Source organism: Stylophora pistillata, chromosome 12 (genome assembly GCF_964205215.1).
Source record: "Stylophora pistillata chromosome 12, jaStyPist1.2, whole genome shotgun sequence".
NCBI lineage: Eukaryota > Metazoa > Cnidaria > Anthozoa > Scleractinia > Pocilloporidae > Stylophora > Stylophora pistillata.
Window position 1 is genome coordinate 10466615 of NC_142530.1, and position 12520 is coordinate 10479134.

A 12520-nucleotide genomic window follows, 5' to 3' on the forward strand; every position below is an offset into this window, starting at 1 on the left:
CCCCTTTCCCCAACCCCCCTCCTCTCACTCACACACACACACACACTCACACACACACACACACACACACACACACACACACACACACACACACTCACACACACACACACACACACACACACAAAAAAAAGCAGTGTCAATTAATTGAATACACTATAATTCCCCATACACGACGTAACGACCAAGAGAAAATTCAAGATGGCGCATTCAGGTATTTCTGCCGGTGCTAAAGGAAGACTTGTCGCTGTGATAGGAGACGAGGTAAGGATCAATTGTCTTCATGATATTGTTCAGTTAGCGTCAGAATGACAGAGGTTCACTCTTCTTGTTTAAGGACACTTGCACTGGCTTTCTTTTGGGAGGAATAGGAGAAATTAACGCCAAGAGACAGAAAAATTTCCTGGTTGTAACTAAAGGTAAGAAATTTCTCTTTGGTTGCAGGGAATCATGTTTATTAAGTCGAGTAAACTTGGCATAAAGATTGCAAAGCAATCAAAAGGGAAATCGAAAAATACCCAAATTTAAATTAACGAAAAAACTTTTAATCCTTTGTGAAGCTGTGAAATGATGTGGGAACTCATCAATTGTTAAGTTATTTTACAGTGGTGCATATAGCAGTAAAGAACCATTACTACTGTATTTCGAATACTGCAGTTAATAAATTATAAAAGAATTCACCAGCAACAAAATACCAAAACTGCACGCTCTTCTAGCGGATTCCTTGTTTACCCAATACAGACCTCGTGACAGCATCGTGATGTAAGCAGCGAATAAGGTCTCTTGAGCAAAGCATCATCGTGCAATAATAACAACTCCTTGCAGAAGAGATAAACCCTTGTGTAGTTATCAGTCAAGAGAGCTACTTTTTGGGTCTTGGCAATGGAAGGGTAACTTTTTTCAACATCTTGTTTTTGTTTGTTCTTGTTTGAATAACTTTCCATTTGTTCTCTTCAGAAACTTCAGTGAGTGAACTTGAAGAAGCCTTCCAGCAGTTTACAAACAGAAGTGATATTGCCATTCTTTTGATCAATCAAAATGTAAGATCTTGATTGGTTTTCTTTTAGAGGGTAATTCAAGATAGTGACAAACACCCACATCCATAATGAATACTTCATACTTGGTTGTAAGAAAAGTGGAGTGGAACTAATTACTGTGCAACAGCACCACAGCTTTCCTTATTTTCAGTAGCGTACTGTGACTAGAAGTGTAGCTACTCTGCTAAGATGGAATACTAGTCCGTTGATGTTACCCTTCCATATGTGATAAGTTTTCTTTGATATTTGCTTTTAACCTCTGAAGGCAGGCAGTGCAGGAACTCAAACCTGGGAATCTCAGATCAGAAGCTTTCCCTGCTCAACAGGCTGTCTTAGCATCATAGGCTTTCCTGGCTAGGTAGTCTGATTGGCACATTTTTTGACTTGCCTTGTAGCTTAAGCTGTTTTGTTATTTTATGGGTTAATTTGTCTGATAAGGTGTTAATCTTGTAAAATATTGAATTTTAGATTGTGTTTTTCTAGTCTGGTACCGCTGTTTCTTCTTTGTTGGCTCCACTGCCTTCATTTTGATGAACTGTGAATACTTTTACATGAAAATCATATATGCAAATTGCAGTTTTAAGAAATTAATATGAAAGCAAAGATTTCCTTTACTGCTAAGAACACTATGAAGATGACATTTGTATATATACCTTCATTTTATTGATCAATTCTTTTTTAATAACTTACCAGCTTTGGAGGCTACTAATCATTAGGCTAAAGGACCTGGGGCCTGTTTCTGGAAAGTCCCGGTAACTTAATGGGCCCATAAAGCTGTTCTTTGTTTATTCAAGATGGGGATTTCAAAAGTTCTGAAAATAACAAAATGAAATCATCAACCAAAGAAACAAAATGGAGTGGTTTGGGGGCCAGAACCTGCTTTTCTATCCTTTAAATTTTTATTTTAAAACATGGCTTCAGGCCTGTTAAGTTACTAGGACTTTTGAGAAACGGGCCCCAGGATATTTGATCACCATTGTATCTTTGTATTGCTTATTCTCCTAATCATATATATCTATTTTATGGTTCATTTTGTTTTAAGATTGCTGAGGAGATCAGGCATATTCTTGATAATTATGATAAAGCTATTCCAGCTATTCTTGAGATTCCATCCAAGGAGCATCCATATGACCCATCTAAGGACTCAATTTTAAGAAGAGCAAAGGTAATTATGCATTTCTCCCAGATTTTGGAACATATTTTTGGTAGTTATTATGCGCCATGTGCATATTACCGGTCTGTCAAATAGTTTAATAAACCAACGCTTTATCAAGTGTAACCTCCTACCTCCTTTTTCTTTTGTTAGGAAAACATGCTCATTAATTAGAAACATGATTATATGCCCCTAAATAATACTTAACATGATTTCGCCAATAGGAAAAGTGAAGTCTGAAGATAAACTCATGAACAGGAATTTTATGGTTATTTTCTGTCAAGCTGACATCATAATAAAGACAATTCTATAGCGTGGGACCTTTGATAATTCAGTTTTGTCTAAGGAAGAAACTACAACAGCAAACAACTTAAAGGATGGAGTCTATTTTTTAATTCTATCCAAAACAAGAACTGCCCATACTGGTGATGGAATGCCCATACTGGTGATGAAAACTAAACTCAGCCTTTTTTTCTTCTTTGATGGCCAACGGCCAATTTTTAAAGGAATTCTATTGGAAAGTTATTTCTAGTAAACATCATTACTATGGGGAGGGAAGTTAGACTGGGGGAAAAATATGAGTTGGTTTCATTTAGTTGACACTGAGCACATCAGTGTTATACTTGGATTATCATTAATTGATGATCCTTTGCAAATTTTTAACATTTCACTGTGAAATTTGTTGAAATTTCACAGTGAAATAGTTTATCAACTTGTGGGTTTCTAGATTTTATTGTTGAGCCTATTATAGCATCAAGGGGCTGAATGGGCTTCTGAGTCAAAATGTCAACAAGCAATGTTTTCCTTTGCAAAGTTCTTAGTACCACTGAACTAAACAAATGAGAGTTTAGAAAATGCTTTTCTATCACATTCAGTGTCTCAATCAATAATAAGAAAACTAGACCGTCCACTTTATTCATTCCACTTAACCTATGGATGAAAATTGTTTCTGTGCATTTTCCATGAAGTAATCTGTATATCTGAACAGCAGTTTATGTCAGCCTGAAACTGAAATCCTAGTTTTTGTTAATAATTGAGTACATTCTCTCTTTGCTGTTAGGGTTTATTCAGTGCAGAGGACTTCAAGTAGTTATCTTGAAATGCTGCTTACAAGAACCAATCATCAAGAGAATGAATTTATAAAAATTTGTCCATATCTTAATGCTATTTAATTAATGATAGTCGTATTATCCCGATTGAAAGCTTGAAAATTGTTCTTAAAGGTATAGTTTCTTATTAATCATGTGAAAATTTCAGTTTCCTGCATTTCAGTCACTGTATAAGGCATTACCTAAGTATGGGATAGTTAGTAATAGACTAAAACACTTGGCTCAAAATGCAAGACTAAAATAGGAAATGACAGTGATGGAGACCAGCCAGGACCTTTAGATGAAAATCTGAGAGTAAAACATATAATTGAGAAAGTCAGAAACAGGAGAAAACAGATGAAAATGAGAGATCATAACCTGTCAGTCAAAGATATGCTGTATTTCTTATACCAGATCCATTTAAGGCCCACATGTTCAGTATTCACTTGACCTCACTCCCATGAGTGACCAAGACAGAATTTCTCCTTACAATACCAATATAGTATCAAGCAGACAAGTGATGAGAATAAAGAAATATATCAATAGAGGATTATAAGTTGATCCAGTAACAAACTCACTAAACTGTGAGATAGAATAAATATATGAAAATCATATATTGAACTGCGGTATTTGATACGTATGATGCACGATCCTCGCAGTAGATAGCGCTATTTAAGCAATAGCGAAATTCAGACCTGAAAAAAATCAGGCCTATCTACTGCGAGGATCGTGCATCATACGTATCAAATACCGCAGTTCAATATATGATTTTCATATATTTATTCTATCTCATTTATCACTTTCACGGGTTCATTACGAATCAACTTAACGGCCTGCTCTCAGTTGGCTTGTTAGCTCAATTGGTTAGAGCGCTGCACTAGTATCGCAGAGGTCAGTGGTTCGAGTCCCGTACAGGCCTGATTTTTTTCAGGTCTGAATTTCGCTATTGCTTAAATAGCGCTATCTACTGCGAGGATCGTGCATCATACGTATCACTAAACTGTATAACTATAAGAATTGTATTGCAGCCAGTAAGGGGAATTGCTAAATAAATGAGATCTTGGGAGCGAAAGGGTTAGGGCTAACAATGAAGTCATACTCTAAGTCATAATTAGAAGCACAAAGCACTGTGGTCAAGCAAAAATCACAATAACAGAATTGGAAGCAATACTGCTGTTGATTCCTTCGCTTATGATTCATTGGAAACCAGATTGAAGGAGGTTTGTGCTATTAGAGGGTCAAGAATCCAGCATTGTGATTAAGTGTTATTTCCACCTTAGCTTTTTATTCCATCTCTGTTTTGCTCAGATCATAAGCATCTGAGACATGAGTAAAATCGAAATACTTCTGACACAATTTAATTCCGAGGCTCATAGAAAATTAACTTCGTGAACTACTCAGCAGCATTGTACTAACACATACAACTAATAATTCTAGAAAGGTTCTGAAAAGACTTGTTGCGCGAATTTCAACACAGAATGCAAGACAAGTCCTAGGTGGCTGTTGGTTGTGAAGTTTACTCAATTATTTGACTTTCACGGTTGAATATTTCGGTTGACACTAGTACACAACCAAGGCTATCACGTGATAGTCTCTTAACTTCATGTCGTTTTTGTGTCAAACTGACTGCAAGCAGTTTTTTTCCTAGCTAAGCGAAACGGTTAGTCTTCTTGTAGGTCGAAAAAATCTCCGTTTATTTGCACGGCATCGACACTTGAACTTTCTCGAATGGCTTCAGCGAGGCTGGTGGTTTCTCACGCGCTTTGAAGCTTGAAATTGAAAAAGAGCGGTATAACCGTGATGGCTTGGGACAGTAAATAGTGGGTTCATTTGTCGGTCTCAATCTAAGCGCGCGAAGAACTCTGTGGGCTAGTTGTCGAGTGTTTATGTCCAACAGTTGGCGTGGACTTGATGGGCTTATTCCGTCGTAGAGAGCTTTTAGATTGTAATAAATATATGTTCTGTCTAACGGATGAAGAGAAGGTTCGCTTCTACTGCTATGGCTAGCGCAGGCGGCCTGTGTCTCGGAGCTCGTTCAATCACCGCTAGCTTTGGGAGTATTAACCCGCGGTTGTTCGGACAATTGAGATCAGAAAGAAGTCCCCATTGGCAATCAAAACCCTGGCTCTTCAGAGTATAGTATGCTGTTGGACATTTGGAAAAAGAAATTAATTTTGTGAATGATACTCTTCGTGGTCTATCTCTAATCCATAGTTGTAAGTGCTTTGTCATTTATGACATTGTCTTTCATCTCAATGAGAAAGCAGTTCGCGCGGTCACGGAACATACGACAAAAAAAAAAAATCCTAGAGATAATTATAGCTTGACAGGAACATTATAGTAAATACAAATGAAATTCAACGGGGAACATTTTCATTTAAGACCATATTGCGTCGATAAATGACTTTCGAAACCTTTGGCGGCTCCAAAAGGAGCCGTTTGTTTTAGGCGAGAAACCCACATAGTGAGTTCACTTGCTGCTGGTGTACTTGGTCACAGCCTTGGTTCCTTCACTGACGGCGTGTTTCGCCAGTTCACCGGGTAGAAGCAACCTGATGGCAGTCTGGATCTCGCGAGAGCTGATGGTTGATTTCTTATTGTAGTGAGCAAGGCGAGAAGCTTCGGTGGCAATGCGCTCGAAGATGTCGTTAACGAACGAGTTCATGATGCCCATGGCTTTGCTGCAGATACCAGTCAGGGTGAACTTTCTTCAACACCTTGTAGATGTAGATAGCATAGCTTTCCCTTCTCTTTCCTCTCCTCTTCTTCTTTCCATCGGCAATAGCCTTTGCCTTTCCAGCTTTCTTCTCACCTTTCTTTCCTGCAACTTTTGCTGGCATCTTGATATATCACAATGATCAATAGTAACGTGGCATTTTTCGGTTTGTATTTATGGCGGAATCGTGAAAGGATCTATTACCATACGTATCGAAATTATCGATCAATGATTGGCTTATTATTATACTAACCCCGGGGGTCAGTTTACATGTCATTCTCTCTTTAATTGCAAAAAATTGCAAGGACATCAAAACATACAAAACTTGCTACTGATTGGTGCTTTTCGATCCTTTCTGCATAATAAACGAGCTATAGATATCAGAGTTAATTAAAAAACACTATTCATTTTGATTGAAGCAATCAAAGCAGTTCGTATCAACATGTCTGGTCGCGGTAAAGGTAAAGCTAAGGGCACCAAGTCCAAGAGCCGCTCATCCCGAGCAGGGCTTCAATTCCCAGTTGGTCGAATCCACCGTCTTCTCCGCAAAGGTAATTACGCTGAGCGTGTTGGCGCCGGTGCTCCAGTGTACTTGGCTGCTGTGCTCGAATATTTGAGCGCTGAGATCCTCGAGTTGGCGGGCAATGCTGCTCGTGACAACAAAAAGACAAGAATCATTCCCCGTCACCTTCAGCTTGCTGTCCGTAATGACGAGGAGTTGAACAAACTGCTGGCCGGTGTCACCATCGCACAGGGAGGTGTTCTTCCCAACATCCAGGCTGTACTTCTGCCCAAGAAGACTGAGAAGAAAGCAAAGGCTTGAATCAACTTTTACACGTTCAAAACGGCTCCTTTAGGAGCCACCAAATATTGCAAAGGTCTTAACTAACTAGATAGGAAGAGGAACTACCAACCAATGATTAACTAGAATATCACTTCGCAAGCCTTCCTTCCATTTTCCAATTTGAATTCATAAAAAGAAAAATCTGCAAGATCTCTGGAAATGAATGCTGGTAAACGACCAAATGCACCAAAAACCAGCCCCATAGGAAAATTTAGTAGACGCAAATGCGTGTATTAACTTTCGCGCCAAAATAGTTAACCGTTGAATTTTTTTTATATGTCGGCGACACTGGCATAAGCAGTGCGCCTAAATACAGCTTGCAAGTAAGCTGGTATGATTTTGATTTACGCATTTACTCTTCTGCTTCTCATGCGAGCAACGAAACAAACCTCGGAAAGGGAAGAGATCGGACGCGCTTTTGCCAGGGTTATTATCTAACGGGTTCGAAGAATGCAACTGGAAAAAGGTTACATAAATTTTCCCCTTTTAAAAACAAGATTAGAAATGAATAAATATTGTTACGCTAAGGAGAGTTAATTTATCATTCCTGTGCGCGCAATGTCCTAATTTCTGCTCCTCTGAAACATACCGAAATGCCCGCGGATGATGTCAGTAATCATTTCCTTTTGCAATTAGCAGTATGAGCGAAGGATATACGATCTAAATGGGTTGGATAAAAAAGACACATTTATCGATCATGACTTTTCTTATATTTGGTGGCTCCTAAAAGAGCCGTTTGTTTTGTGCCAGTGGTGTCTGGTCGTGTCTGTTTAACCACCAAATCCGTACAGAGTGCGCCCTTGTCTTTTCAGAGCATACACCACATCCATGGCCGTCACGGTCTTTCTCTTGGCGTGCTCCGTGTACGTCACAGCATCACGGATCACGTTCTCAAGAAAGACTTTCAGAACGCCACGAGTCTCCTCGTAGATCAGGCCAGAGATTCGCTTGACACCGCCACGGCGAGCAAGACGACGGATGGCTGGTTTGGTGATACCTTGGATGTTATCACGAAGGATCTTTCGGTGACGCTTGGCGCCCCCTTTTCCCAGACCTTTTCCTCCTTTGCCTCGTCCAGACATGTTGACTATTGCGCGTGAGTAAGGGTTATAGCAGATAACTGGAAGTTGATAAATTTTCTTCCAAAAGATATGACCTCTCAGGAAACAGAATGGAAAAACATGCTGCTATTGGTTGAGTGAAAATTTCACCGTAATAACATGAATTAACATAAATCACACGGCGTTTTTGCGCGCGTATGTTTTCCAGTAGAAAACAACGCTGCTCCATCTTAAAACAGTTGTGAACCACGCTAGGAAAGGGAATATTAATATCTTACATGGGAAATTAAAGGTGTGGATAGTTCTCGATTTATGCCTAAACGACCTTCCAAATAGAAATCATGATAAAAATAAGCAAAATAGAATCATACACCCGTGAAATTATTAACATATCTCATACCTAACCAATCAAATCTCTTAACTTTGAGCCAATCAGCAAAAAGCCCGCCAGGTATAAATCAATTCCTAAATATAATTTGCAATAATCAGTTATTCTGAGTCGTTGACCAAGATGGCACGTACGAAACAAACTGCACGAAAATCAACCGGTGGAAAAGCTCCACGTAAACAGCTCGCCACAAAGGCAGCTCGTAAGAGCGCTCCAGCTACCGGTGGAGTTAAGAAACCTCATCGTTACAGGCCTGGTACAGTCGCTCTTCGTGAGATTCGTCGTTATCAGAAATCCACCGAGTTGTTGATCCGCAAGCTTCCCTTCCAGCGTCTTGTACGAGAAATCGCTCAAGATTTCAAGACTGACCTGCGTTTCCAGAGCTCGGCCGTGATGGCTCTTCAAGAAGCCAGCGAAGCTTACCTCGTTGGTCTTTTTGAAGACACCAACTTGTGTGCCATTCACGCCAAGCGTGTCACTATCATGCCCAAGGACATTCAGTTGGCCCGCCGAATCCGCGGAGAACGAGCATAAGTGAACTGCACTTCAAATCACAAACGGCTCTTTTAGGAGCCACCACATAAATAAAAGCAATGATCAATCTATGAGCCTCTGCCAAACATATGATCAATTCTTAAAGTTAAATTATGAAGCTAGAGAAATTGAATCCATCGTAATTTTCATTGCACGCTTTCTTGGAACACCTCAGTACACTCCGTGAAAACTTTGTTGGACCTTGATCCGCGCCTCGGAAAACGCCATATTATTTCCTAACAAGCCCAAACAACCATACTTTTTTTTATTTACTCTATGTGTCAAGTTATTTTGGCGCTAAAATTATGCAAATATGACGCGCTCACTGGTACATTTCACCATCTTTTGGGTCGATTTCTTCCTTGAAAGTTTGTCTTACATGATGCATGAAATGTAATTTGCAATATTGAACCACACTTTATTCACTCGAGTCATTCAGTAAACCTCTTATCAAGGTTCCGTATGAAAAGGCGCACGTTTTATTTTCTTTCTTGTTAGAATTTAGAGGCAGCTTTTCCTTTGAATATGCATCATATTTTTCATTCATATGCAATTAAGGACTCTTTCCATCCTACCGAAACTTTATGATGTATGTAACCTTGAATTTTCTTTTCTACAAATCTGCTTCGATTGAATGGGCTGGATATTCACAAATAGTCTGCTAATTCGCGTCCTTCTTCATTTCACACCTCACCAGAGTACATGTAGGAAACCTCTAGCAAAAATATTTCATCGTCAACTAGTTAACCGCTTTTCTTTGTGAATAAACAAGCCATATTTTTAGAATATATTCCCTCGAACTTAACTCTGTTCTTGGCATAAGACGGGAGTCGGGAGCGCGCAACCGGCCAACCTGTCCATGGGAAACTAACTTTTCAGCAAAGCAAGGTAAATTCACCAAAATATCTACAAAACTTTTTTGAATCGCCGTTCATTTTCAAACGGTTGCTTCAATGCCAGCCCCATCTCCAAGTCATTTTCTTTGTTCAAGACATTCAGCATTCTTTTATCAAAGTCACGTATGAAATGGCGGACTTTGTAATTTCGTTCTTCTTGTCCAAGTTTAGAGACCGCTCGGCCTTTGAATATGTATCAAAAGGCTAACTTTTTCATACACATGAAAATTTAAGGACCTTAATTGTATTATCATCCCAGAAATATAAATAAAAATTACTTAAAAGGAACTTCTTTCCTCATTTTTCCAAAGATCCTTCCGGAATTTCACTGCTCTGTAGGCTTTTGATCCTAAAATGTCATCATTAATTTGAGAAATTCAAGGTATACTCTACATCTACATCTTTTGGGAGAACGTAGCTAAGGTCTCTTCAGTTAGGAAAGATCTAAAGTTATTCAATCAGCTCGTTATCGACCAAAAATGTCAGGCGAACTAGCACAGTTTGGACGACGCCATTTTGGAACAGTTCTATTTCCTCAGTGGTCCGCACGCAATGAATAATATTTCGTCGCGCGCTCAAAACAATCATTAGTTTTCTTAGTCCCTAAGAATCTACGCTACGCACCATGTCCGACGTAAAGCCATCCCCTAAGAAGAAGCCAGCTGCGCCCAAAAAGCCAGCCGATCATCCACCTTATATAGACATGATCAAAGCTGCTATCGTAGCGTTGAAAGAGCGAAACGGTTCTTCCCGCCAAGCCATCGAGAAGTATATCAAAGCCAACTATAAGGTTGGTGAGGTCGGCTCACACTTGAAGATGGCTTTGAAAAGGGGTGCCGCCAGTGGAAAGCTTCTCCACACCAAGGGAATTGGTGCTTCTGGTTCCTTCAAGGTAGCCAAGGAGGAGAAGAAGGAGAAGAAACCGAAGAAAAAGCCAGCTGCAAAGAAGAAGCCTGCTGCCAAACCAAAGAAGCCTGCCGCCAAAAAGGCAGCAAAGAAACCAGCGGCGAAGAAGGCTGCAAAGAAACCCGCCGCTAAAAAGCCAGCAGCGAAGAAACCAGCCGCAAAAAAGCCAGCAGCAAAGAAGCCTGCGGCCAAAAAACCAGCGAAGAAGCCTGCAGCTAAAAAGCCCGCCAAGAAACCAGCCAAGAAACCAGCGGCGAAGAAGACCGCCAAGAAATAAAAACCTAAGCAACTCTTTATTTCATCAAACGGCTCCTTTAGGAGCCACCACATTCAAAAAAAGTTAGACCAACTGAGTAATCCAGATAAACTTTTGGATATTTTCAATTTTTTTGACCCACTAAAGGTCGCTCTATCTTCGATTAAATCAGAGACGTGTTGTGGTAATCGCATCCAAAATATATCATGGATATTGACCGCTAAAACTTCTGGCAAATCTAAGAGCGACCTGTATCTTATTTCTAATTATTATTTCTACTTACTATTACTAGTCGTTCATTGAATCAAAGACAATACAGGAGATTATCGCCAGCCTTAGCAGCTTTCATTGTTAATCAAATTTCCCCAAGCAGTTCTTAGGGAAATGTATTGAAAATAGTTTGCAGAATATGGATACTGATTTTAGTTATAAAGGATTCGTCCAAGACCCTCGATAACCCAATCTGTAAACGCAGTGCTAAATCTCCCCATCAAATAGAGCGCGGACGACCATACAAAACCGTTTATGGGAAGTTAAAGAACGATAAAATAAACAACACAGAGGTATTCACAGATCGATTTATGACATACCAGCGTATCCAAACGCAGCCTGAAGCCAAATATTTCCTGTTGGAAACGTTTTATTGTACAATTTCCGAATTTAATTCCCACATCGACAATCCTACTAAACGCGAGTTTTGAAGGAAGTGTCTTGGGGTTCTGTCCTCTCTTCCCCACCAACGACGTGTATTAACCGCTGACATAATTTTTCTGAGCCGCGGTGCTAATCAAAGCACAGCTGTATAACTATTTTCTCATAGCAAAGTAAGTCCAGAGACTGAAAAAACCGTTCGAACACTGATAGTTAAGCTATGAGCTGCAATTTAAAAATGGTTCAATTTGAGGCTTCAGTTCCCCTTAAGTGAGCCTTGAAAGTACTACCGGCTAAAGGTACAGCTAGCATATTTGCATATTTGCCCATTTTTTAAATCATGGTTTGCTTCACATTTAACTTCTCTACACCCAAAATTAATCTTACACTCCTTTGAATCACTTTTTTCAAGAACATGTTTACACTTATTTTTTTGATTTGGTATTGTACCTCTAGCTGGTAGGATCTAAAGGGGCCTAGAAAATACTACCGGCTAGAGGAACAGCTTGCATATCTAGTCAAATTTGCCCAATTTTTACTTCTGGTTTGCTTCACATTTAACTTTTCTGTGCTCCAAATTAGTCTTGCACTCCTTGGAATCACTTTTTTCATAAATGTATTTACATTTAGTTTTTTATTTGGTCTTGTACCTGTAGTAGGTAAGATCTTAGGGGCTTAGAAAATACTAGAGGTACATCAAGGTGTTATATTTATATTATCATTGATCATCCTATGCCAATTTTAACCTTTCACTATGAAGTTTGTTCAAATGATTAACTTTTCTCAACTTGTGGGTCTCTTGAATTCAACATTGGGCCTACTATAGCATCAAGGGACTGATTGGGCTCGTGATTGACAGTGAAATGTCAAAGATGCTATGATGAAACTTTATTAAAGTGTCTAAAGAAACCACCTAGCTTAGGTTAAAAACCTGTGCTAATTAGGGGACCACGTAAATAAATATAAATTAAGTTAAAAAAATATTTGAATATA

The 12520-nt window shown here is 39.3% G+C and overlaps 5 protein-coding genes and 1 pseudogene across 6 annotated transcripts; 4 read left to right on the top strand and 2 right to left on the bottom strand.

Annotated features, from left to right (window-relative positions):
* Positions 1 to 104: 104 nt before the first annotated feature.
* Positions 105 to 3831, top strand: LOC111333215 (V-type proton ATPase subunit F). Of its 2 annotated transcripts, XM_022938754.2 has the most exons (5): positions 106 to 261; positions 335 to 416; positions 955 to 1037; positions 2077 to 2199; positions 3248 to 3831. In XM_022938754.2, exons 1-5 carry the CDS (start codon positions 199 to 201, stop codon positions 3275 to 3277), a joined length of 381 nt encoding a protein of 126 aa, XP_022794489.1. In that variant the 5' UTR covers positions 106 to 198; the 3' UTR covers positions 3278 to 3831. The 2 variants fall into 2 exon arrangements, with proteins under 2 accessions (XP_088597848.1, XP_022794489.1); XM_088741722.1 differs by lacking the exons at positions 2077 to 2199; positions 3248 to 3831 and adding an exon at positions 1300 to 2070 and having other exon boundaries at positions 105 to 261.
* Positions 3832 to 4533: 702 nt separating this feature from the next.
* LOC111333218 (histone H2B.1 pseudogene) lies at positions 4534 to 6305 on the bottom strand (annotated as a pseudogene).
* A 123-nt stretch (positions 6306 to 6428) lies between these two features.
* Positions 6429 to 7927, bottom strand: LOC148718763 (histone H4). Its single transcript, XM_088741724.1, has 2 exons — positions 7425 to 7927; positions 6429 to 6791 (listed from the first exon to the last, which is right to left on the bottom strand). The coding sequence occupies exon 1, from the start codon at positions 7915 to 7917 to the stop codon at positions 7606 to 7608; it is 312 nt and encodes a 103-aa protein (XP_088597850.1). The 5' UTR covers positions 7918 to 7927; the 3' UTR covers positions 6429 to 6791; positions 7425 to 7605.
* On the top strand, positions 6434 to 7362 carry LOC111333217 (histone H2A). Its single transcript, XM_022938755.2, has one exon. The coding sequence runs from the start codon at positions 6434 to 6436 to the stop codon at positions 6812 to 6814; it is 381 nt and encodes a 126-aa protein (XP_022794490.1). The 3' UTR covers positions 6815 to 7362.
* A 351-nt stretch (positions 7928 to 8278) lies between the features above and the next one.
* LOC148718764 (histone H3) lies at positions 8279 to 8881 on the top strand. Its single transcript, XM_088741721.1, has one exon. The coding sequence runs from the start codon at positions 8408 to 8410 to the stop codon at positions 8816 to 8818; it is 411 nt and encodes a 136-aa protein (XP_088597847.1). The 5' UTR covers positions 8279 to 8407; the 3' UTR covers positions 8819 to 8881.
* Positions 8882 to 10298: 1417 nt separating this feature from the next.
* On the top strand, positions 10299 to 11448 carry LOC111333213 (histone H5-like). The gene has a single exon (XM_088741720.1). It carries the CDS (start codon positions 10340 to 10342, stop codon positions 10895 to 10897), a length of 558 nt encoding a protein of 185 aa, XP_088597846.1. The 5' UTR covers positions 10299 to 10339; the 3' UTR covers positions 10898 to 11448.
* Positions 11449 to 12520: the final 1072 nt, after the last annotated feature.

Coding starts and splice junctions, on each gene's coding strand:
- LOC148718764 (XM_088741721.1), top strand. CDS start 8,408: ATGGCACGTACGAAACAAACTGCACGAAAATCAACCGGTGGAAAAGCT.
- LOC111333217 (XM_022938755.2), top strand. CDS start 6,434: ATGTCTGGTCGCGGTAAAGGTAAAGCTAAGGGCACCAAGTCCAAGAGC.
- LOC111333215 (XM_022938754.2), top strand. CDS start 199: ATGGCGCATTCAGGTATTTCTGCCGGTGCTAAAGGAAGACTTGTCGCT. Junction 417..954: donor TTTCCTGGTTGTAACTAAAG/GTAAGAAATTTC, acceptor TGTTCTCTTCAG/AAACTTCAGTGAGTGAACTT. Junction 2,200..3,247: donor CAATTTTAAGAAGAGCAAAG/GTAATTATGCAT, acceptor CTTTGCTGTTAG/GGTTTATTCAGTGCAGAGGA.
- LOC148718763 (XM_088741724.1), bottom strand. CDS start 7,917: ATGTCTGGACGAGGCAAAGGAGGAAAAGGTCTGGGAAAAGGGGGCGCC.
- LOC111333213 (XM_088741720.1), top strand. CDS start 10,340: ATGTCCGACGTAAAGCCATCCCCTAAGAAGAAGCCAGCTGCGCCCAAA.